A 20016-nucleotide genomic window follows, 5' to 3' on the forward strand; every position below is an offset into this window, starting at 1 on the left:
CCCAAAAAAAAAAAAAAAAAAACGCCAGCCATTGTCGAAGATTCGAAGGAGAGAGTAACGAAGGATGGGTGTGGAGAAGGAAGTCATCACAGCCGGCTCTGGACCCAAACCTGCCGCTGGTCAGACCGTCACCGTCCACTGCACCGGCTTCGGTATCTTCGTCCCCGTCTCTACTGTTTTCTCCTTCGTCCCCTCTCTCTCTGTCTCTCTGGGTGTCGTTCTCTGAATATTATGCGGCGAATCGATCTGCACATGGATCAACGAGAACTGGATTTTTTCCTTGACGATGTAGCCGTCTGGATGGTTTGGCTGTCTGGGAAATTCCTTGGGGAAATGGAAGAAAACTGATATATTAGGGTTTAGATTCTGAGATCTTAACTTGTTATATACGGGAACGCTTTTGCGTCTGGTTGCATGGTGATGGCTTCAATTGACATTTTCTCTTTCAGAAATTGCCCAGAATCCGCTTTTTTCTCGGCAACCACGACGGATGCTTTCTGATAAAGGCCTTATTTATTCTGTTTTGGGTGATGAGAGAAGTTTCAGGATCGATTTCTTCTTGATGGTTGATTCTTATTACTTTCAAGCGTATATATGTGGTATCTTGTTAGTTATATGATAAGTTTTCGATATATGTTCAGATCCTGCTCCAAATTCTACGAATCAGCCTCCTATTTGTTTATAGTTTCAATGGAGAAACAGAGAGATACTTGGTTGTCTTTTGAGTTGGTGCCCTGAACTCTATTTTCGTCTGTTCCTTTGTGCCTTTCGTTCCGAATTGTAACGCTCTTAAATCTTGCAGGGAAAAATGGCGATCTATCCCAGAAGTTCTGGAGGTAAGGGGTTCTCTTGATAGGTTAATTACCGTACACACTCACACACATATGTGAACAGATGTGTTTAGCTTTCTTTAGGGTATTGTTGTTTCCAATCTTCCGGGGCTTATGGCTTCTGCGTTTCGGTTTTTCAGCACAAAGGATCCTGGACAGAAGCCCTTCTCGTTCCAGATCGGCAAAGGTGCTGTTATCAAAGGTAAATTTTTTGCCTCATAGGAATCCATCAATGTTTGGTTCTACCCCTGTGGGAAAGATACAAGGTTTAACCTTGTTTACGTTATTTGCAGGATGGGATGAAGGTGTCATGGGCATGCAAGTTGGAGAGGTGGCTCGTCTACGGGTATGATAACAATTTCTCAATTTCTTCTATCCGATGATTCACATCGCATTATTGCCATATGAGAAAGTTTTTATCTTTTTGCTCTCTTTCCAAAGAAGCTTTTATCTATGCATCATGAAATCTAAAGCTTATTTCTCCTTGCATTTTGGGAATGAGGCGATGTTGTTGTTGTGGTATTTCTCGTTGCATCTGCAAGAATCACCGTAGAAGATGTTACTGAGTTAGAGCATATATTCTCACAACACAATTATCTCTAGACACGACATTCTCGGCTTCCAACTGGATATGTTTTTTGCAGTGCTCGCCCGACTACGCGTATGGACCTGGTGGATTTCCGGCATGGGGAATTCAGCCAAACTCGGTTCTCGTCTTCGAAATCGAAGTTCTGAAAGCGCAGTGAAGATTTTAGCGGAGCTCCATGCCATCTATGAAGCTTCTTGTACTCGATGAACCAACTTCTATGAAGGATTTCTCCGAATAAATTCTGTTGAATTCTCGGGTATTATTCGAGGGTTTGAGCTTTCAATAATTCGAGGGGCATGAAATGAGTGATCACACTCTTATCTTTCATCATCTCAGTCAATCAGATCAAACAGTACTTTCTTGTAGACCAAACACCATTATTACATAAACACAAAAGACTTCCGTTGCATTGTTTTTTTCCGTGTCCTCTTTTGTCTTCTTCCACGTCTCCTTCTTCAATTACAACTTCTCATCTCCCTTGTTTCTCCATTGTTAACCCAAAGAAAAAGGCCAAAACTTGGAAAACTAAGGGAAAGAAGAAGATGGGCTTCAAAGCATTTCTTGAAGGAGGTATCGCCGCCGTCATCGCCGGCGTAATAACTCACCCGTTAGATCTCATCAAGGTCCGTATGCAACTCCATGGCGAAGTCTCACTCTCCATGGATCCTGACCCGAACCCGATTCTTCCCCTGGATCCATACCCACCCGTTTTCGCGCTCGACTCTACCATCGGCAGTATTTACTTGTTACCTTCGTCCACGCGCGCACATCCTCCGCCACGCGCCACCCCTCTCTCCGTCGGCGCTCACATTGTCAGAACCGAAGGTCCCGGCGCTCTGTTCTCCGGCGTCTCCGCCACCGTCCTCCGTCAGATGCTATACTCCGCCACCCGAATGGGCATCTACGACTTCCTCAAGCGCAGATGGACCGACCGAGCTGCCGGAGACTTCCCCCTCGCCGCCAAAATTGTCGCCGGTCTCATCGCCGGTGCTATCGGCTCCGTCGCCGGAAACCCAGCTGACGTGGCGATGGTGCGGATGCAGGCCGACGGACGATTGCCCCTGAAACGCCGTAGAAACTACAAGCGCGTCGTCGACGCGATTGGTCAGATCGCGAGGCGTGAAGGGTTTGGTTCGCTGTGGCGCGGGTCGTGGCTGACGGTGAACCGAGCGATGATAGTGACGGCGTCGCAGCTGGCGACGTACGACCAGGTGAAGGAGGCGATGGTCGCCGGCGGAAGAGGATTATCGCCGGAAGGGATGGGGACACACGCGGCGGCGAGCGTGGCCGGACTGGTCGCGGAGGTGGCGTCGAACCCAGTGGACGTGGTGAAGACGAGGATGATGAACATGGATGCGGCGGCTCCGGCGTACGACGGGCCGTTGGACTGCGTCGTGAAGACGGTGACGGCGGAGGGTCCGATGGCTCTGTACAAAGGGTTTGTCCCTACGGTCACTAGACAAGGACCCTTCACTGTCATTTTGTTCGTCACTTTGGAACAGATTCGTAGTTTATTAAAAGATGTTAGAATTTGATTTCAAATTGAAATAATATTGGACCGCCTACATGTATCTATATGTATGGTTATGTTTCGGCACTGGAAACCTGAATTTAGGGATAAGATAATTATCACTCAGCTAACATAATGTGTAATGAATTATGTGATAATTAAATTGGACCGCCATAGGCACGTGTGTATATTGGTATAATGATTTGAGAGATATTTAGCTAAAGAGGTCAAAGGAAATGGTGGAAGGTAGCATGTGGTCAGTCTCCCCCGGGGAGGATATGCTGTCCCTTCGCATATTCTTTTTCTCTTTTTTATATTCCATAGCACAATACAATTATCAACTATTCCTTTTCTATATATATATATATATATATATATATATATATATATAATTATCGACCATAAAATAATTACACACGTTTGTTTTTATTGTATGTAAACTGCATATTACCATTTCATCTTTACTTTAACCAGAGTTGTGATATAAGAGAACTTTTCAGTTGTTTGGGATATATATATATATATATATATAAATAATTTCAGGCTCAAATTTAGAAATGAAAGTGTAATATGTGTATATAGTATTAGTCGATGAAAGACCCAGCTCATGTTAAGGCCCAATAGGCTTTTTGAACATTATTTACACCAAAGCCCAAGCTCGTCCCATGAAAACCCCGGCCCATGTTAAGGCCCAATAGTCTCTTCTTTTTTTTTTTTTTTATCAATTACGCCAAAGCCCGAGCTCATCTCGTGGTTGATTGCACCGACCGGTGAAATATTTTCTCAATCTTTTGTCGGTATATGTGTGTGTGTATATATCAAACATAAACAATGAAAAAGCGTTGTAATATTATAATAAAAAATGGTAGGAAACAACAAATCACTACAAGTGATAGTTTTATGTCTTTCTATTTTTTTTTTAAACATATAATGGAACATATATATCTAAAAAATCTCAATCTTTTGCTATTATTATATATGTATATATATATATATATATATATATATATATATGTTTGCAATCCTGGTTTTAAGGTGGGTGTGTATATATAGCAATGATGAAAAGAGAAAGAAGTTTAGAGTCCAAGGGTCGTTAGATCGAAGGTATAAATTTTAAAAAAAAGAATAATGAATGATGGATTTAGGGTTTGTGTTTTAGGGTTTTTTTATGAGATGTGTTTGTGAAAATATGGTAGGGAGTGTAAAACAGCAAAGATTTTGTCGGACTCTTTCAATCATTTCTATTATTTCTCCCACACTTTTTGTTGAATGGATTTTGTTTTATAGATTTCTAAACTATGAGATTATTGCAATTTTTACAAATCACAAGTTTTATTAATATAATCAATGTTCTTCATTTGTTTTATTAATATAATTAAGGATCCAAATATAACATCAAAATGCTTTTAAAAACGGTTGTTCTAAAATCGTAATCATAACTTAGATTTATGATCGTTTAAATCTAATCTTACATTTTGGAAAAAAATATATATATATATATATATATATTTTGTGAAAGTGAAAAAGAGAGGAAAGAATTAAGCACTTGAAAAATCAAAGTTTTCCGGTTGGGAATCATCGGCTGATATGAACTGAGGGAAAGAAGTCTCGTTATAAATTCTTTTACTTATTATTTAAACTATATATATATATATAGTTTAAATAATTGATATGGACATGAATTCAGAAATAGTCTATTTTAGGCATATTATAATAATTATTCTGTGAATTGAAAGGTAAATAGAATTTATGATGTGTTTGGCTTAATTATTATTTTTCTCCCTTTTCACGAAAGTTAAAAAATAGTTTAAACGAATTTTAAAAAAAAAAGAAAAGAAAAAGAATGGAAAGAGGTTCAAGCAGACTTTGACTGTTTTAGCTTTTGTTAATAAAAGGAGAGGAAAATATGGGCATTTACTTTAACGAACCGTCAAGAAAATTATATTAGTTTTAAACTATTTTAAATTTTTAATTGATTATAAAACGATAAAATATTATTTCAATGATATATCTCGTGAAATAAAAGTGATGAATAGTAAAATTTTTCATCATCTTCATACGGTATATAATTAGGTGTAGATGTTCAGCCCGCTTGGACCACATTTCAATTAAGTAGGTCGAAAATTTCTTTTTTTTTGATAAAAGGCATTTTGTATTAAATTGAGACATGGTACATAGTGATACTTGCTTTAGCAAGAGTCAAAATAACAAATTACAGACCAGCGCGTTAGTCACCTACGAGACGGAAAAGGGGAGATTAATCTTATCTCATAGTTGAAAACCAGAATTGGATACTTCTACTTGCCCATTCGGGTGATGCAGTCCTCAGTGCCGCTATTCTGGTACGGAAGGAACGGTCCACCTCATCAATAAGCTGTTGAGGACCCCGAAATCTCTGCGTATGCAATCTCTGGTTTCTCTCCCGCCAAAGAAGATAAGTACAAATCTGCCAAATGGAACAAGCAGTCCAACGCACAATCTTGCAACTTGGTAATGTCAGCAGTCCCTGAACTATAAGCCACGGGGGGAATGCAGGGAGGAGTAGAACCCTCCCTAATTTCCTCTACCTTATTTACAATAATAATAATAATAATAAAAAGAAATAACTATATTAAATCAAATCTCCTATTTTTTTTTTCTTTTTTACTACCGTCACATAAATTGAAAATATAAAAATGCATGTTAAAAAGAAAAGACTAACAAATGTTTGGTTCGTTTAAAAAATCAATATTTTCATATTTTTATAATATACTTTTTTCTGAAGTTTGATGTCGATCAAAAGTTTTCTTTAAAAAAATAGTTATTATATTATCGGTTTCGTAATTAAGCATTCCATAGGAATATAACCATTAAGTCTGTTTTTATCGACTTTGTTTATATATTTTTATTTATTATATATTCATAGGCAGATAAATGACAACTAAATACGTAGAGCGAGGAGAAATACGTACAGTGGTAATTTGGTAGTTACAGGTGTAAGAGAAGGGTAAAAGCGTCATATGGTCCTCTATAAAGGCTTACCACTCTTCTTGATTCCTACCTCTTTAGAAACATTTTCCCAAAAATTCGACGGTGCAGTAATTCATTCTTTGCTCGGTGGTCGCTTTCTCTCCTCTTATCCGTTGGGCTTTTGCGTGGATTCATCTCCCAAAATCTATCGTCTTTCTCTGGATCTGAGCGAGAAATCTTCCTCTGTCTCGTCCCTGTAAGCTAACATATCGCAATTATTTTAGGTTTCTGATGCTGTGGCCTCGTTCCCTGTTTGTTTCCCGAGAAAATTTGGCATGTGAACGAGGGAGCTACGTCTTAGGCTGGAAAAAGAGTTGAAATCGTTCTTGAATTAAGAAATCCGCGTGTTCTTTATGTTGACTTTCATTTATTACTTACTAGCCATTTGTTTTGTTTGATCGGCTTTCTTTCGGCGGTATCTCTGAATGAAAGATCTGTTCTTAGATCACCTATTGCTTGATTCGATTTGCTGTCTGAAATACCCTATTTTTTTTATGTTACCCACAACGCTCAGACAGATGCAGATGTGCTTGCATATGTTATTTTTTTTTTCTCTGTTGCGGGGAATTCTCTACCCTTTGTGTGTTTCATCGTTATTTTGCTTTTCATGGCCAAAACCTTCATAAAGTTTGGATCTTTTGTGGGTGTTGATGAGATTCCATCCTTTCTCCTTTTGGCCGCAGAAACGTTTGGGTGGTAGAATACGCTAAGTTGGAGAGGCTGAGCACAAAGGCAGGGGGGAACAGCATGTGTTGGTTCACTCTTTCTGTTGATGTGTACCGCAAAGTCGTGCGCTTGAATCTTTATTGCCGAGTGATTCTGTAAACCGTTGTTCTTTCATTGAATCCAATCCCTCAACTTTTCTTCTCTTTCTTCAGCCTTTTTCTCGAGTTTCTTGCCACACTGTCCATGGGATCCCTACACTTTTTCTTCTTCTGTTGTGATCAGTATAGGATCAGCTAAAGGATTCGTCGCAGAAAGCTTTTTTTCGAACCCGAGTCTTCTCCTTTAGCTCTCTCTCTTGTCTTCTTTTGTTTCCTTCCACTGCTTAAGCTCTCTCCTTCTACCTGTCATCATTCTTAGGTCTGTCTCGTCATATTTTAGGATATTCGTCTTCTGTAACTTTTATACAAGAGTTTTGGCGGAGTTATGGTGTGCCAAGCAGCTGGTCAGACAAGATTTCGAGCATTGAAGTACGAGAACGGTGACGCCGGAAAACCAACAATTGTAGTCAGAGTTATTGCATGCTTTCAACCAATGGATAATTGCCAGGTCTCACCATTATTGATTGTATCATACATAATTCAGTTCGTATTGTGAAATCTTTAACCCTGTGTTCTGTCGAATGATTTCTTGTCCCTTTTACAGGCTGAGTACTTCCGTCATCTTCTCAAACCAGTCACGTAGATCGTTTGAAAGGCCACGTTGTGTTTTCAAGCTGGGATTTCTGTTTGTCTTGTTTTTGTTTTTCACTATTGTCTCAAAGTAAACGAGAAGCATTGCACGAAGCGGATTGAGCAACATCCATAATCGGTATGTTAACTGAACCTCGGCTCTTTACTGTCCTAAAATCTTCTTTGTTCGTTTTTTTGTGGATCAATAGTGATGTTCTGTTGGATCATTATGGATAATAATTCTTGCTCTTGTTTTTGTTTTGTCCTGCAGCTTTGTATTCTTTAATTTTCCCTTGGCATAAACTGCAAGAGCATGCCTCTTGATATCAAGAAACCAGGATGTTTGCCTTCGGGCATTATCCCTCAAGCTTTCTTTGAGGATATAGCTGCCGGGTTTACCCGTCCTGCTATTCCTGTTCCCGAGCTTGAGAAAGTCTATGAAGCTGAGCGTCAGGCTCGCTATTTTCAGCCACCATTCCAAGCTTTATTTCCAAGCCATGGCCATCGAGCCCGTGAAAACCAGTTCTCATGTTTCCACGGATCTTCTGGATTTGCCGCTGCACCGAATGAGGGGTTGAATTCTCCTCAAAAAAAACTTCTGATATTCGATCAGTCAGGAAACCAGACTCGTTTGTTACGATGTACAGCACTTCCTGTTCAGTATCCATCTGCTGTTGCTGGAGAACCCGGTAAACTTCCCGGTTTACACGATCTGGAGAAAGGGTTCAGAAAAGATAGTTTTATCCCGGGCAAGTTTCTTTCGGGTGAAGATACTGATGAGAACCATGTAAATGGTGAAGAGTCTGAAATGCATGAAGACACTGAGGAAATCAATGCACTGCTGTATTCAGACGAGGATGATTATGACGATGATTGTGAGAGTGATGATGAAGTAATGAGCACTGGTCACTCTCCTTCCCCCGTCGAAGAAGTGTGCAACAGAACAGAACTGTGCAACAGAACAGAACTCGGGGAAACCAATAGCAATGATGGTCCTCGTAAAAGGCAGAAACTGCTGGATGGTGGATACAAAAGATTGGCAAAGGACGATAATCTTCCCGAAACAAGCAGCGGCTCGAGCAAAGAGGGAATGGGCTCTGGTCTGAGCAACGAGCAGTCGAAGAAAGACAAAATCCGGACTGCCCTGAAAATACTCGAGAGCGTAGTCCCCGGTGCAAAGGGAAAGGAAGCCCTCTGGCTTCTGGATGAAGCCATTGATTACCTCAAGGCACTGAAGCAAAATGTGAAACCTTTAGGGGTTAACCACTGTTAAAAACCCCCTCCTTCATAAGCATGCTGGTTAAAGTGTGGACAAGGAACAGAAGCTAATGAATAAGAAGGCCTGAAGATTCTCCGGATCAAGATTTCGATTAACGTGGGTTTTGAAATAATTAACACTATCTGGTCAATGTGGGGTCGGATCCCCCTGCCCTTTCCTGTCTTTCAAGAGCTATATAGCTGTACATAGTGGACTACTTTGAGCATGCTGAACAGTAGTAAAAAGAAAAGAAAGGAGGTCACTTTCTGGGCTTGAAGTGGAAGAAAGGTGAGAGAAGAACAGGTCGTCGTCTTCATCGATCGTCAATGATTATAGTTTTGGATTTTTTTGTGTGTGATATGGTGTGCCACAAAAAGTGAAGAAGGTGGTGAGGAGGAAAAAAGGGCAAATCAATATGAATGCGCATGCCCACCACCACCACACCATCTCTTCTCTCATTAGGTAAAATCACTGTCCCCACCTTTTGTCTCCTCTGCTTTCTGTTCATTCTCTCTGTTGGGTTTTCATCATTTCTCCCCATCTGCATCAATCTCTTCTTCCTCCTCCTTTGGCTCTGAAAGCTCATCTCTTGCTTTGATGGAGACAGGCCCTCCTCTTCTTGTGATGGGGTCCATGCTGTGTCTTGAATCATTGAGGTCATAGTTCTTGTAAAACTACTAATCAGTGTAATAATGGAATTGGGAACCTCTTCTGTCTCTTGCTTAGTCCCCTCTTCCCCCCATGTGTTCCGGTCGGTTGTCCTTCTCTCTGTCCTGTTGTTTATGTTGTGTCCTGTCCTCTATGTTTCATTTCTTGGATTGTAACAAGTTTGATCATATTATATAATGGGTGTGTCTTTGAAATTTCTCTAAATCCCCTCATCTGTATTGGCATGACTTTGTGAATCCACCGTATATGAGTAATCAAAAAGGAAATAAAAAATCATATTTCAATTATTTATACCAGCAGCGTATAGAATCGTTACAAAGATTTAACAAAATGACCCCCACAAAGCCCTTGTTTCTTCTTTCCTTTTTCTTTTTTATCTGATTCCCCTTCAAAGTAAGGAACAATCAACAAAACACATCCAATGCAAGTAGACCCACAAAACCAAGATTCGAACCTCAAGAACCCTCTTCCTTGTCCCTCAAGAAATCGAGTTCCTCCACCTCCTCGGCGTCTTCCTCGTCATCTGGTCCGCGCCACCGACTTGTCCTGGCCCGACCATCTCATGGCTCTCCGGACCGCCCATCTTTGTCAGCTTGCTCAGCTTCTTCCAACCAGTGGTCCATGCCGATGTGTTCTTGGCCTTGCCCATCTTCTCAAACTGTCTCTGCAGAGCCTCCATCTCGTTCTGAAGCTCCACGTACTTTGTCTTCACGCTCTCCAGTTCAAACTTCATCGTGTTTATGTCCTTCTTGGCCGCCGCCCACCCTTCCTGAAATGTCCAAAATATTCATTAAACTTCTGTCAGTAACAGAGTTCGTGTCAGAAAGAAACGCCTGGGAATTTCTCAGCGACAAAAAAAAAATGGTGACTTGCTTGGAAGGATTGAGGTGTTGCTTCGATCAAAGTTTTCCGGTTGGGAATCATCGGCTGATATGAACTGAGGGCTTCCCCGGCAGCCATGGACGAGTCTTTGAGAGATGAATTGGCCAAGGCGTTGCTGATCTTGACTTGCTCCGAGAAGAGGACTTGAACCACCACTCTCAGTGGCAGTCTCTCGTTCTGTGCCGCGTGCATGCACGCGTCAATGGACAGCTTCTGACAGTCCATCACCCTGCAAAGCCTCTTCCTTTCATGTTCCGACAACGTAGGATGTGCCTGTTTAAAAAGAACAACAAAGGATCGAATCAGAATCTGTACAAATCTGGAAACCAGGTGAGGAGAAACGTAGATACAGTACCTTGAGGTATGAATCAATTGCTCTGTAGAGCCCATCATCGCATGTCCTGGCGGATTCCGGCAACGCCTCGGCCAAGACCTGAAACTTGGTCAAAGACAAGTTCCTGTCTCTGGCCACTTCCGTAAGATAACTATCAACGAGTCTCGCCACTCTCATCTTCGCGGTCGGGTTGTTTCCGCTGTTGACTCTCTGAACTCCATCAGCGTAAACAGAGGACGATGACCTGCTTGGACTCGACCCATCTGTCTGTTCCTGAACAAGAAAGTGTTCTAACAATCTCTGGACAAGATCGACGTCGTACATTGTCTCCCCTTTGTTGTTGTAAGCAGGGATGAGGAGATCCGGCAATGCCGCCTGTTCGAACTGCATCCCGACACGTTTCTCGAGCTCTGTTATCAGTGCAGGAGCCACTTTCAGCATGTTTGCCATTCGGAGGAGACGGAGAAGGAAGCTACAAGATACGCAGTCTTTCTGAGGAGGGATGATGCTTATAAGACTCTCCACGATCATCCGTTGATCTTTCGGGTTGATTCCCGGCGACGGTGAGTCCTGGCCGTTGGTTTTACCAGAGAGAACCATGTGTAGTCCGCCTTTCCAGGCCGCCGCGGCCGCCGATGCGGCGGTGCTCACCGTCCCTCCGCTACTGTTGCTTCCTCCGCTGACGCTCATCTCGTCTCCTCCAACGGCGGATGTCGCCGGAGTTCCGAGAACTCCGTCTTTGATCAGACCCGGGAGCCATTTTCCGGCGTAATGCATGATTGCAGCTCCGACCAGCTCAAATCTCATACCTTTCACCTGTTTCCATCCCCAAGGACCCACATTTCAGATGCAATGATACAGTTTTAAGCATTAACGGTAACACGAAGAACACAAGAACCGATATTTCCAAGGAAACGTCACCTTGATTGCGGTGATGACACGAACAAAGTGATCAATCCTCAAGATGGAAACATCTTCGAACCACCAATCTGGAGGAACCGATTGGTTGTTCCTACTCGGGCTACAGGTCAGACCCGAATCTTTCGGTTCGTTCCATTTGGGACTGGAACTCGAGAAATTAGCAGAAGCGGACGGTGTTTTCCCGGTGTAAGCCCATCTGATTCCCTTCGGGTTACTACAAGCCTTCCAAGCGATAGATTCACTGCACCTTCTGACAATCTGAAGGTTTTCTGCCCACGGCGAAAGCTTCTCGCAGCTCTTTAGGACCAAGATGGAGTCTCTCCACGAAGACAGGACGACGTAGCTTAGGAAAGCTTCTGTCTTGAAGATGAGGTTTCCTTCTTCAAGGTCCTCTGTCATCTCAAGAAACTCGGCCGCACATCTCAGCCCCGATATGTTGGTCGCGGTTAGATCCACGGGAACTCCGTAGCAGAATTTGGCGGCGAGCTCGAAGGCTTCCGGTCCTCCGGGAAGATCGGAAAGAATAACGATGCTCGGGTCTGGATCTCGGGCCTCGTAGATCAGTCTGTTCATCTTTCCGCTACGTGAAAGCAACGGATACTGTCATCAAAACACCTAACTTAGCACGAAAGAATCTGCGAATTCGACGCATGGGCTCGAAGAAAAAGATTCGACAGCAGAGACATATACATATACCTTGTGCAAGTGGAAATTAACATCGCCAATTTTAACCAGAAGATCGCTCGGAATATCCGTGGCTACGTGCCTGCATGGACAGAGTTATCGGAATCATGACTTCTTCATGAAGAAACATAACTCGACTGTGTAGATTCAGCAAAATTGTGATAAGGACAACCATCTGTAATCCAGTATTGAACTGACAAGAGATTTTGAGATTACCAAGACTGGCCTCTGAGCTCAAAGCCATCTGTCTTGACGCCATGTTTGTTAGAGCTCGAGACTCCATTGCCGTACTCTCTTCCTCCGCCTCCTCCGGCGACGTCACTCTCGGATTCCCACATGATTCACCTTCAAACTCGGACTCTGACAGGAGTGAGATTGTAATGTTTTCCTGAGAAAGTGACCATGCAATACAAGGAGAAAGACAGAACACCGAGAGTGAATTTGAAGGGAGAATGGAATCATCCCCACATGGGATGCTCCGGGAAATTGGAGTTTTCTCAGAGATTTTTTTTTAGCCGCAAAGTTTTTTCCATACAGCCTGTCAAGTAATGGGCTTTTAACACTAACTCTCATGCACCAATTCTCTAACTCTATTATTATATTGTTTAGGTTTTATTTTTATTATTTTTTTGTAGATTCACCATATATACAAACTTAAAAACAATCTAACCTTATTTATGTTCACTCCTTCAAAACCTCTATATATATTACCCACATATATACATGTACCTACCTATATCTATTATGAAGAGAATGTCTTCTGGTTATATATATGTGAACGAAGAAGAAGGATGATAGAAGCTGAGAGAGAGAGAGAGAGAGAGAGAGAGAGAGAGAGATTTGATTGGTAGATTAAAAATGGAGGGGGGACAAGTTGTGCAGTGAGAGTCATGAGATGATAAAAAGGCCACTGCTCCATCTTCTTTGCCTTACTGTTTTTGGGTTATCTGAATTCTGCTGTTATATTTCATTTCTCCTTTTTCTCCTCCTTTGCTCTGAGGCTTTCTCTCATCGATGGGTCCATGCATCTCACTTCTCTTTTACCATACATATTATAAAATAGATACATATAATTCGTATCTTTAAGTCTATAACGAAACATATATATTCACATGGTATATATTTTGGATATCGTATGTGTCTATATTTTATAATATGAAACGTATAATACATATTATTAAAAGCAAGGTAGCTCGCCGAGAATAATGGAGATAGCGAAGCCACGGTCCAATCCAATACCCTACATATCATTCAACGCCCATGCATCCATGCATTAATACATATTATATATATATATATATATATATATGTAATATGTATTAATTGATGTAATCATGTGATGGAGCAGTGGTGGCGAGAAAGATGCCACGTAGCAGAATTGGATACGATGCCACGTGTACGTATCAAGAGATTATTGTTTGGTTGGTTGGGCTCTCACCAGGCATATGTCGATGAAAATGAAATCATTTACTATTTCCTCTCTCTCAATTTGGTGCACAGTAAAGGCATGTGTGCGTTTTCTGTAATATAATATATATATATATATATATATTATATTATATATTACAGATCCAAGATCCTAACTAATCCTATAATATTCTTATGTCATGTCTGGGGCTGTAACAATTCATTTATACATGCATATATTTTTAGATACACAATATATATATATATATATATATAGAAGCTGATATTCTCTGTCTTTTCCTCCGTTGTCCAACCATTTTCACGCGAACCGAACAACAAAGAATACAACCGTCTTTGATCAGACCCGGGAGTGAGAAAACCCTAGTTGAGTATCAGAGAGCAAGCCCATGAATGGATGTCTGCCAGTAGAGATGTCAAAATGGATCGGGTTATACGGGTCGACTCAACCCGATCCATTTATAAACCCAAATGGGTTAGCCCATTTGGTTAATTTTTTAAAATGAGTTAAACGGGTTTTGACCCATTAAACCCATGGGTTAAATGGTTAACCTATTAAATTCATTATATATTTAGATATTTATATATATATATACTTATATATATGTATAAGAATTAAATCGAAATATTTGGTATCGTTTTCGAATCAAATCGTAACGAAAAATAAGGTTTTGTTTTCAAATCGTATCGAAAAATTCGAATCGTGTCGAAAAACTCGATATTGCTCCGAATTAAATCATACCGAAAAATTCGGTGTCGTTTTCGCATCAAATCGTGCCGAAAAATTTGAATCATATAAAATCTCGATACCGTTCCGAATCAAACCGGAAAAATTGGTTTTGTTTCCGAATCGAATCATATAAAAAAACTCAGTGTCATTTCCGAATCATGCCGGAAAATTCGAATCGTATAAAAAACTCGGTACCATTCCGAATCGAATCGTACCGAAAAACTGAATGTCGTTTCCGAATCGAATCATGTCGAAAAATTCGAATCGTATAAAAATTTTGGTACCGTTCCGAATCGAATCGTAGCGAAAAACACGGTGTCGTTTTCGAATCGAATCGTGTAGTGCGTTTTCTGTAATATAATATATATATATATATATATATTATATTATATATTACAGATCCAAGATCCTAACTAATCCTATAATATTCTTATGTCATGTCTGGGGCTGTAACAATTCATTTATACATGCATATATTTTTAGATACACAATATATATATATATATATATATAGAAGCTGATATTCTCTGTCTTTTCCTCCGTTGTCCAACCATTTTCACGCGAACCGAACAACAAAGAATACAAAATTACAAAGTTAATGGAGAGAGTGAGAAAACCCTAGTTGAGTATCAGAGAGCAAGCCCATGAATGGATGTCTGCCAGTAGAGATGTCAAAATGGATCGGGTTATACGGGTCGACTCAACCCGATCCATTTATAAACCCAAATGGGTTAGCCCATTTGGTTAATTTTTTAAAATGAGTTAAACGGGTTTTGACCCATTAAACCCATGGGTTAAATGGTTAACCTATTAAATTCATTATATATTTAGATATTTATATATATATATACTTATATATATGTATAAGAATTAAATCGAAATATTTGGTATCGTTTTCGAATCAAATCGTAACGAAAAATAAGGTTTTGTTTTCAAATCGTATCGAAAAATTCGAATCGTGTCGAAAAACTCGATATTGCTCCGAATTAAATCATACCGAAAAATTCGGTGTCGTTTTCGCATCAAATCGTGCCGAAAAATTTGAATCATATAAAATCTCGATACCGTTCCGAATCAAACCGGAAAAATTGGTTTTGTTTCCGAATCGAATCATATAAAAAAACTCAGTGTCATTTCCGAATCATGCCGGAAAATTCGAATCGTATAAAAAACTCGGTACCATTCCGAATCGAATCGTACCGAAAAACTGAATGTCGTTTCCGAATCGAATCATGTCGAAAAATTCGAATCGTATAAAAATTTTGGTACCATTCCGAATCGAATCGTAGCGAAAAACACGGTGTCGTTTTCGAATCGAATCGTGTAAAAAAATTCGAATCGTATAAAAAACTCGGTACCGTTCCGAATCGAATCGTACCAAAAAACTCGGTGTCGTTTTCGAATCGAATCGTGCCGAAAAATTCAAATCGTATAAAAAAATCGGTAACGAAAAAGCTTTTAAGGCTGTCCAATATCCCTTCTTTTTCCAAATTACGGTTCCGAATCGAATCGTACCGAAAATACGCATCATACCGAAAAACTGGAACCATTTCTTAATCGAATCGTATTGAAAAAATCGGTGTCGTTTTTAAAACGAACCGTTCAAAAAATTTAAACGACAATATTTTTAAAACATCGAATCGAATTTAAAAAAAATAAAAAAATCTTATTTTTTTTAAAGAAATGTATAATTTTTTTATAAACTATCGAATATAATATAATATCCAATTTTATATATATTTTTATTGAATCGATAAACCGAATGGAATATTAAAATGATAATTTCTAGGTTATATGAATATATATATTAAATAGTTATATATGTATAAGTAATTTGTGAATATCTAAATGGATTTATATGGTTTATACGGGTTTAATGGGTCGACCTAACCCATCCACTATTATTAACGGGTCGACCCAACCCAACCCGTTTATCCTTCAAATCCATATGGATTGGACCCAAATGGGTTGGGCCAACCCAATTGACATCCCTATCTGCCAGTGCCAGTATAAATCCGGTTTAGTCCGGTTTGGTTTGGTTAATTGTGTTTGAATTGTATGTACACACGTGTGTTCTGGATGCTGATTGATTCTCTCGACTTGAATATCGAACCGGGCTTGTGACTCACCCGGTTAACGAATGGACGCTAAATTATTTTATTTTTTTGTAAAACATGCCCGGTTAAAACGAAGCCCATAAAATGGGCCCAAATACCCAACATTAATTGTACACCACCAATCAGCCCAATTATTCATATGGACCGACTGATAATTTGTTCAGAACAATGTTAAGATTTAATGCCTGGAATTTTTATTTATGAATATTGCCAATAAATCATGACGTTTGTGCTTTGGGTGAACTTTTACATTTTTTTTCATCAGAATATTAAAAATAACCCCTTACTATTCTGATTTCATCTACATATCCTTATCAACTATAACGATGAACTTATGATCACAAATATAGTCTGATCATATATTAATTTTATTATTCATAATGTTAATGTTATAAATTAACCATTATGACTAATGAGATTAATATGTAATTAGATTACATGTGATCAAATTATATTTCTAATCATGTATCTATTTTTTTAAAGTAAAAAATCGCACTTTTTTTTTTGTTTTTATAATAACCTTTTTTACAGGGATAGACATTTATTTATTAAAAAAATATTTTGATCTATTTGGAGATAAAATCATCTATATACCTCTAAAATTAACACAAGTCAATGGAATTTTTAAAAATTTTCACGGTTCGCGAACTCAGGTTTCGATTTCCGATTCAAACATAATAATAAGAAAAAAAATCATTAATAGAAAAAAATGATAGATAATAATATTACTATGGATACACACCATGGAAATCAAATATTAATTCCCTTTAAAAAAAACAAAGCCATAAACAGGAAACGAAAACAAAGAATAATCTCTCTTGATATGTATCTGAAGTAAATAAAACCGACTCGAAAACCCTCCCCTCGGTCAAACTTACACAACCAAAACGGAGGTGCACAAAACTACCGCTACAAATCCAAACACAGCGAATCTGTTCGAAACGGCACTGTTCTGGGCGGGACCCGGAGCGTTCGCCGGCGGAGTTGAGAGCGAAGACGGAGTGACTGCCGGCGAGTCGGCGGTAGGAGAAACAGCTTGCGGCGGCGACGGTGGCGAGCTGACTGATGAATCCGGAGCCGGAGCAGTTGCGGGAGTTGGAGAAGTTGTCTTCTTCGGCGAAGGGGCGGGAGAGATCCGCCTTCCGCCGCCGCTCGACGGAGCCGGAGCCGGCGACTGCGCCGCGGAGGAAGAGATCAGGAGACTAGCAAGAAGCAGGAACCCTATGATTTTAGAGATTGAGATCGCCATTTCTCAAGAAAGAGAGAGAATTCGAATCGATTCGCTTTTAGATCTGCGTCTAAGGTTTTCAGTTTCAGTGTTTGGTGGTGTATGAGGAGTCCGATAGTGTATATATAGGGAGTTACGTGGGGCCCACAAGGATGGAAAACTTTTGATAATTCACCGTTGGATCTAAAGAAATGAGAAGCCAGGAAAATCTGACGGTGAAGACTTGTTTAGGCCAGCTAGCGAGGAAAAGAAAAAGAACGCGGATGCCAACGGATATTAGACAGGTGTCATGGATGCGTTGTGTATGTACACGTGGCTATTTAAGAGACGTTGGATGGAAAGGAGATCTGACCGTTGTCATAATAAAAAATGATTTTTTTTCCGTAATTGTAACGGTCGATTACTTGGAAATCTAATGATGCTGATTTCACGCGGCGACAGGTGGGTCCACATTATTATTTATTTCCTTCGTATTAATGAATTTTCTCCGCTTTTCTTCCAACTCTCTCCCATAAAGTGATTTGACGAAGAATTCTGGTTTGTTTTTATATATATATATATATATTATATCATAAAGTTTCAGTAACTATCCATGGAATCTGATGCAGCACTCAAGTTGCAAAACCAGTAGCAATCAAATGCAATAATTATCAGACGAGATGTCAATCAACTAACACAATCCAGCAAATTATCAGACAGATCGAAGTCTTCTCCTTCTGTCGGCTCTTCCTATGCATCATCGGTCTTGGTCTTCTTCTCAACTAAGCTGCCATTGAATCTGAAGCCATACAAGTTGTCCGCTTCGCTTCAACGTATCTTTGTGATCAGACTAAGGAGAGGGACTCTCCCCACAATGCTCAGGCCATAGCCCTTTAACCCCACGTACTTGGCCGGCTTGTTCATCATCGGTTTCATCGTTCTTACGCCCAGGTCCCTCAGAGTATCTGCACCCGTCGACGAATCAGTGAGATATGAAGAGTTCTTCATTGGCTTCCACGGCGTAGCGACCAGCCTTTCCAACAGCGGGATATCCAAATTGATCTCTTAACTCTTAGAGAATGTTACTAACTAAACTTAGTGTCTGAAAGTTAAATCCAAAGTAATCCAAGAAGAGAAGTATCAGCACCACTCACCCTTAACCATCGCGATGTATTCCGTCTATTACGGATCTGTAGCAATAAGCCGTGAATGGTTCCCGCATTGTCGGAATTCGAGCTGCAGACGAACGTTCCACGAGTTTATTATCTCTTATCCTCTTATACCTGTCAAAGTTAGAATAATAAGAACGCTAGATTAAAAATTTGCAAGGGGATGTGACGAGATCAACACACAAACACGCTTCCCTAAAATCTCGGGTTGCTTTAAACATCAGCTCACACAATGTACACCATTAACAGACCACCCGTCAAAAGTTTCCAGTACCTACCTTATCAAATCAGCAATTTATACGATCTTCAAGTTGTTCTCTGCAACAAATTCACGAAGCTTCTGAGCCTTGCCATGGATGGAACCATCATCGTCAGCAATTTTCACAAAGAACTCCAACAGGATCCAGTCCAGCTAAAACAGCGAGATCAAACAGATGCTTCAGTATGTCTAGCCCTTTTCAAAACCCCACCTTCGCAATACATAAGTGGGAAAATATGACGAGGGCAGTTGAAATCCTCGGGCCACGTATCGTTGTTGCCCGGTCACGAGCTGAAACCCCTGTTTCGCATCCTATTAAACAAGACTACAAGCAGCAAATTAGATAAACATAAGCAGCCTTAATGATACACATGTCTGATAAACAGAAACCAGAGTAATCAGTATGTGTTAGCAGAAAATTCAGTAAAATCACCATCGTGATCCATTCAAAATGGATCTTGATACCGAGAAAGTTCAAATGGTATCGTCATTTATAAAACAAGAAAGTAGACATGAAAACAGTGGTGATATTGAAAAATATAGCATCCAGAATGAACTTTTCGAAGTACTTACCACAGTCACCGTGAATGCTGTACAGAGCTTTTTCTCATTTTCTCTTTGGTCTACCATTAAAGGAAGCTACAATCTCTGAAGGTCTTCCTCTTTCATGCTCACACAAACCACAAACTATTCCCATCTCATGTTTCACAATAAAAGCCATAGCCTCGAGTGTGTTGCCAACTGGGCTGCCATTACCAAACTCCCCTCGTTTTCTCCATCTTCATCATCCACAACTACCACAAGCTATTGCAACCAGTCAAGGGACTTTTTTTTCTTCAGATTAAGACGATTAAGGAAAACAAAAAAGGTAGAAGGAAAATGGTTTAAGTCAGACAAACCTTTCCTTGGGGGATTATCTTCAATTGCCTCAGGGGTTGAGGAGAAACCTTCAGTCAGCGAGTCCAAATCAAACTCATCATCATGCTGTCGGAGCCTCGTTTGAGAGAGCAGCACTGCCATTGACATTCG

At 40.1% G+C, this 20016-nt stretch overlaps 5 protein-coding genes and 1 pseudogene across 6 annotated transcripts; 3 read left to right on the forward strand and 3 right to left on the reverse strand.

Annotated features, from left to right (window-relative positions):
• The first annotated feature begins 21 nt into the window (after window positions 1-21).
• Window positions 22-1828, forward strand: LOC104799807 (peptidyl-prolyl cis-trans isomerase FKBP12-like). The gene is made up of 5 exons (XM_010522462.1): window positions 22-152; window positions 803-836; window positions 971-1032; window positions 1124-1176; window positions 1475-1828. Exons 1-5 carry the CDS (start codon window positions 65-67, stop codon window positions 1574-1576), a joined length of 339 nt encoding a protein of 112 aa, XP_010520764.1. The 5' UTR covers window positions 22-64; the 3' UTR covers window positions 1577-1828.
• Window positions 1829-1938: 110 nt separating this feature from the next.
• LOC104799813 (mitochondrial uncoupling protein 6-like) lies at window positions 1939-2990 on the forward strand. The gene has a single exon (XM_010522474.2). The coding sequence runs from the start codon at window positions 1962-1964 to the stop codon at window positions 2952-2954; it is 993 nt and encodes a 330-aa protein (XP_010520776.1). The 5' UTR covers window positions 1939-1961; the 3' UTR covers window positions 2955-2990.
• Window positions 2991-5983: 2993 nt separating this feature from the next.
• Window positions 5984-9455, forward strand: LOC104799823 (transcription factor bHLH143). 2 transcript variants are annotated; one of them, XR_769620.1, is made up of 5 exons: window positions 5984-6134; window positions 6622-7210; window positions 7307-7471; window positions 7604-9052; window positions 9198-9455. XR_769620.1 is itself a non-coding variant. In XM_010522485.1 (4 exons), the coding sequence occupies exon 4, from the start codon at window positions 7646-7648 to the stop codon at window positions 8603-8605; it is 960 nt and encodes a 319-aa protein (XP_010520787.1). In that variant the 5' UTR covers window positions 5984-6134; window positions 6622-7210; window positions 7307-7471; window positions 7604-7645; the 3' UTR covers window positions 8606-9455. The 2 variants fall into 2 exon arrangements, 1 of the variants encoding a protein (XP_010520787.1); XM_010522485.1 differs by having other exon boundaries at window positions 7604-9455.
• Window positions 9456-9525: 70 nt separating this feature from the next.
• On the reverse strand, window positions 9526-12919 carry LOC104799835 (root phototropism protein 3). Its single transcript, XM_010522511.2, has 7 exons — window positions 12814-12919; window positions 12297-12440; window positions 12093-12162; window positions 11397-11996; window positions 10497-11291; window positions 10133-10414; window positions 9526-10028 (listed from the first exon to the last, which is right to left on the reverse strand). The coding sequence occupies exons 2-7, from the start codon at window positions 12416-12418 to the stop codon at window positions 9738-9740; spliced, it is 2160 nt and encodes a 719-aa protein (XP_010520813.1). The 5' UTR covers window positions 12419-12440; window positions 12814-12919; the 3' UTR covers window positions 9526-9737.
• A 4129-nt stretch (window positions 12920-17048) lies between these two features.
• On the reverse strand, window positions 17049-17671 carry LOC104799846 (classical arabinogalactan protein 1). The gene has a single exon (XM_010522524.1). It carries the CDS (start codon window positions 17599-17601, stop codon window positions 17227-17229), a length of 375 nt encoding a protein of 124 aa, XP_010520826.1. The 5' UTR covers window positions 17602-17671; the 3' UTR covers window positions 17049-17226.
• Window positions 17672-18164: 493 nt separating this feature from the next.
• On the reverse strand, window positions 18165-19755 carry LOC104799854 (annotated as a pseudogene).
• Between the last annotated feature and the right edge of the window lie 261 nt (window positions 19756-20016).

Source organism: Tarenaya hassleriana, unplaced genomic scaffold (genome assembly GCF_000463585.1).
Source record: "Tarenaya hassleriana unplaced genomic scaffold, ASM46358v1 Cleome10, whole genome shotgun sequence".
NCBI lineage: Eukaryota > Viridiplantae > Streptophyta > Magnoliopsida > Brassicales > Cleomaceae > Tarenaya > Tarenaya hassleriana.

Bases quoted from the DNA above. Each gene is read 5' to 3' on its own strand.
- LOC104799807 (XM_010522462.1), top strand. From the start codon at position 65: ATGGGTGTGGAGAAGGAAGTCATCACAGCCGGCTCTGGACCCAAACCT. The intron at 1,033-1,123 runs GTAAATTTTTTG...CGTTATTTGCAG, and splicing joins CAAAGGTGCTGTTATCAAAG to GATGGGATGAAGGTGTCATG. The intron at 1,177-1,474 runs GTATGATAACAA...TGTTTTTTGCAG, and splicing joins GAGAGGTGGCTCGTCTACGG to TGCTCGCCCGACTACGCGTA.
- LOC104799813 (XM_010522474.2), top strand. From the start codon at position 1,962: ATGGGCTTCAAAGCATTTCTTGAAGGAGGTATCGCCGCCGTCATCGCC.
- LOC104799823 (XM_010522485.1), top strand. From the start codon at position 7,646: ATGCCTCTTGATATCAAGAAACCAGGATGTTTGCCTTCGGGCATTATC.
- LOC104799835 (XM_010522511.2), bottom strand. From the start codon at position 12,418: ATGTGGGAATCCGAGAGTGACGTCGCCGGAGGAGGCGGAGGAAGAGAG. The intron at 12,163-12,296 runs GTAATCTCAAAA...CTGTCCATGCAG, and splicing joins GAGCTCAGAGGCCAGTCTTG to GCACGTAGCCACGGATATTC. The intron at 10,415-10,496 runs GTACTGTATCTA...CTTTTTAAACAG, and splicing joins CAATTGATTCATACCTCAAG to GCACATCCTACGTTGTCGGA.
- LOC104799846 (XM_010522524.1), bottom strand. From the start codon at position 17,601: ATGGCGATCTCAATCTCTAAAATCATAGGGTTCCTGCTTCTTGCTAGT.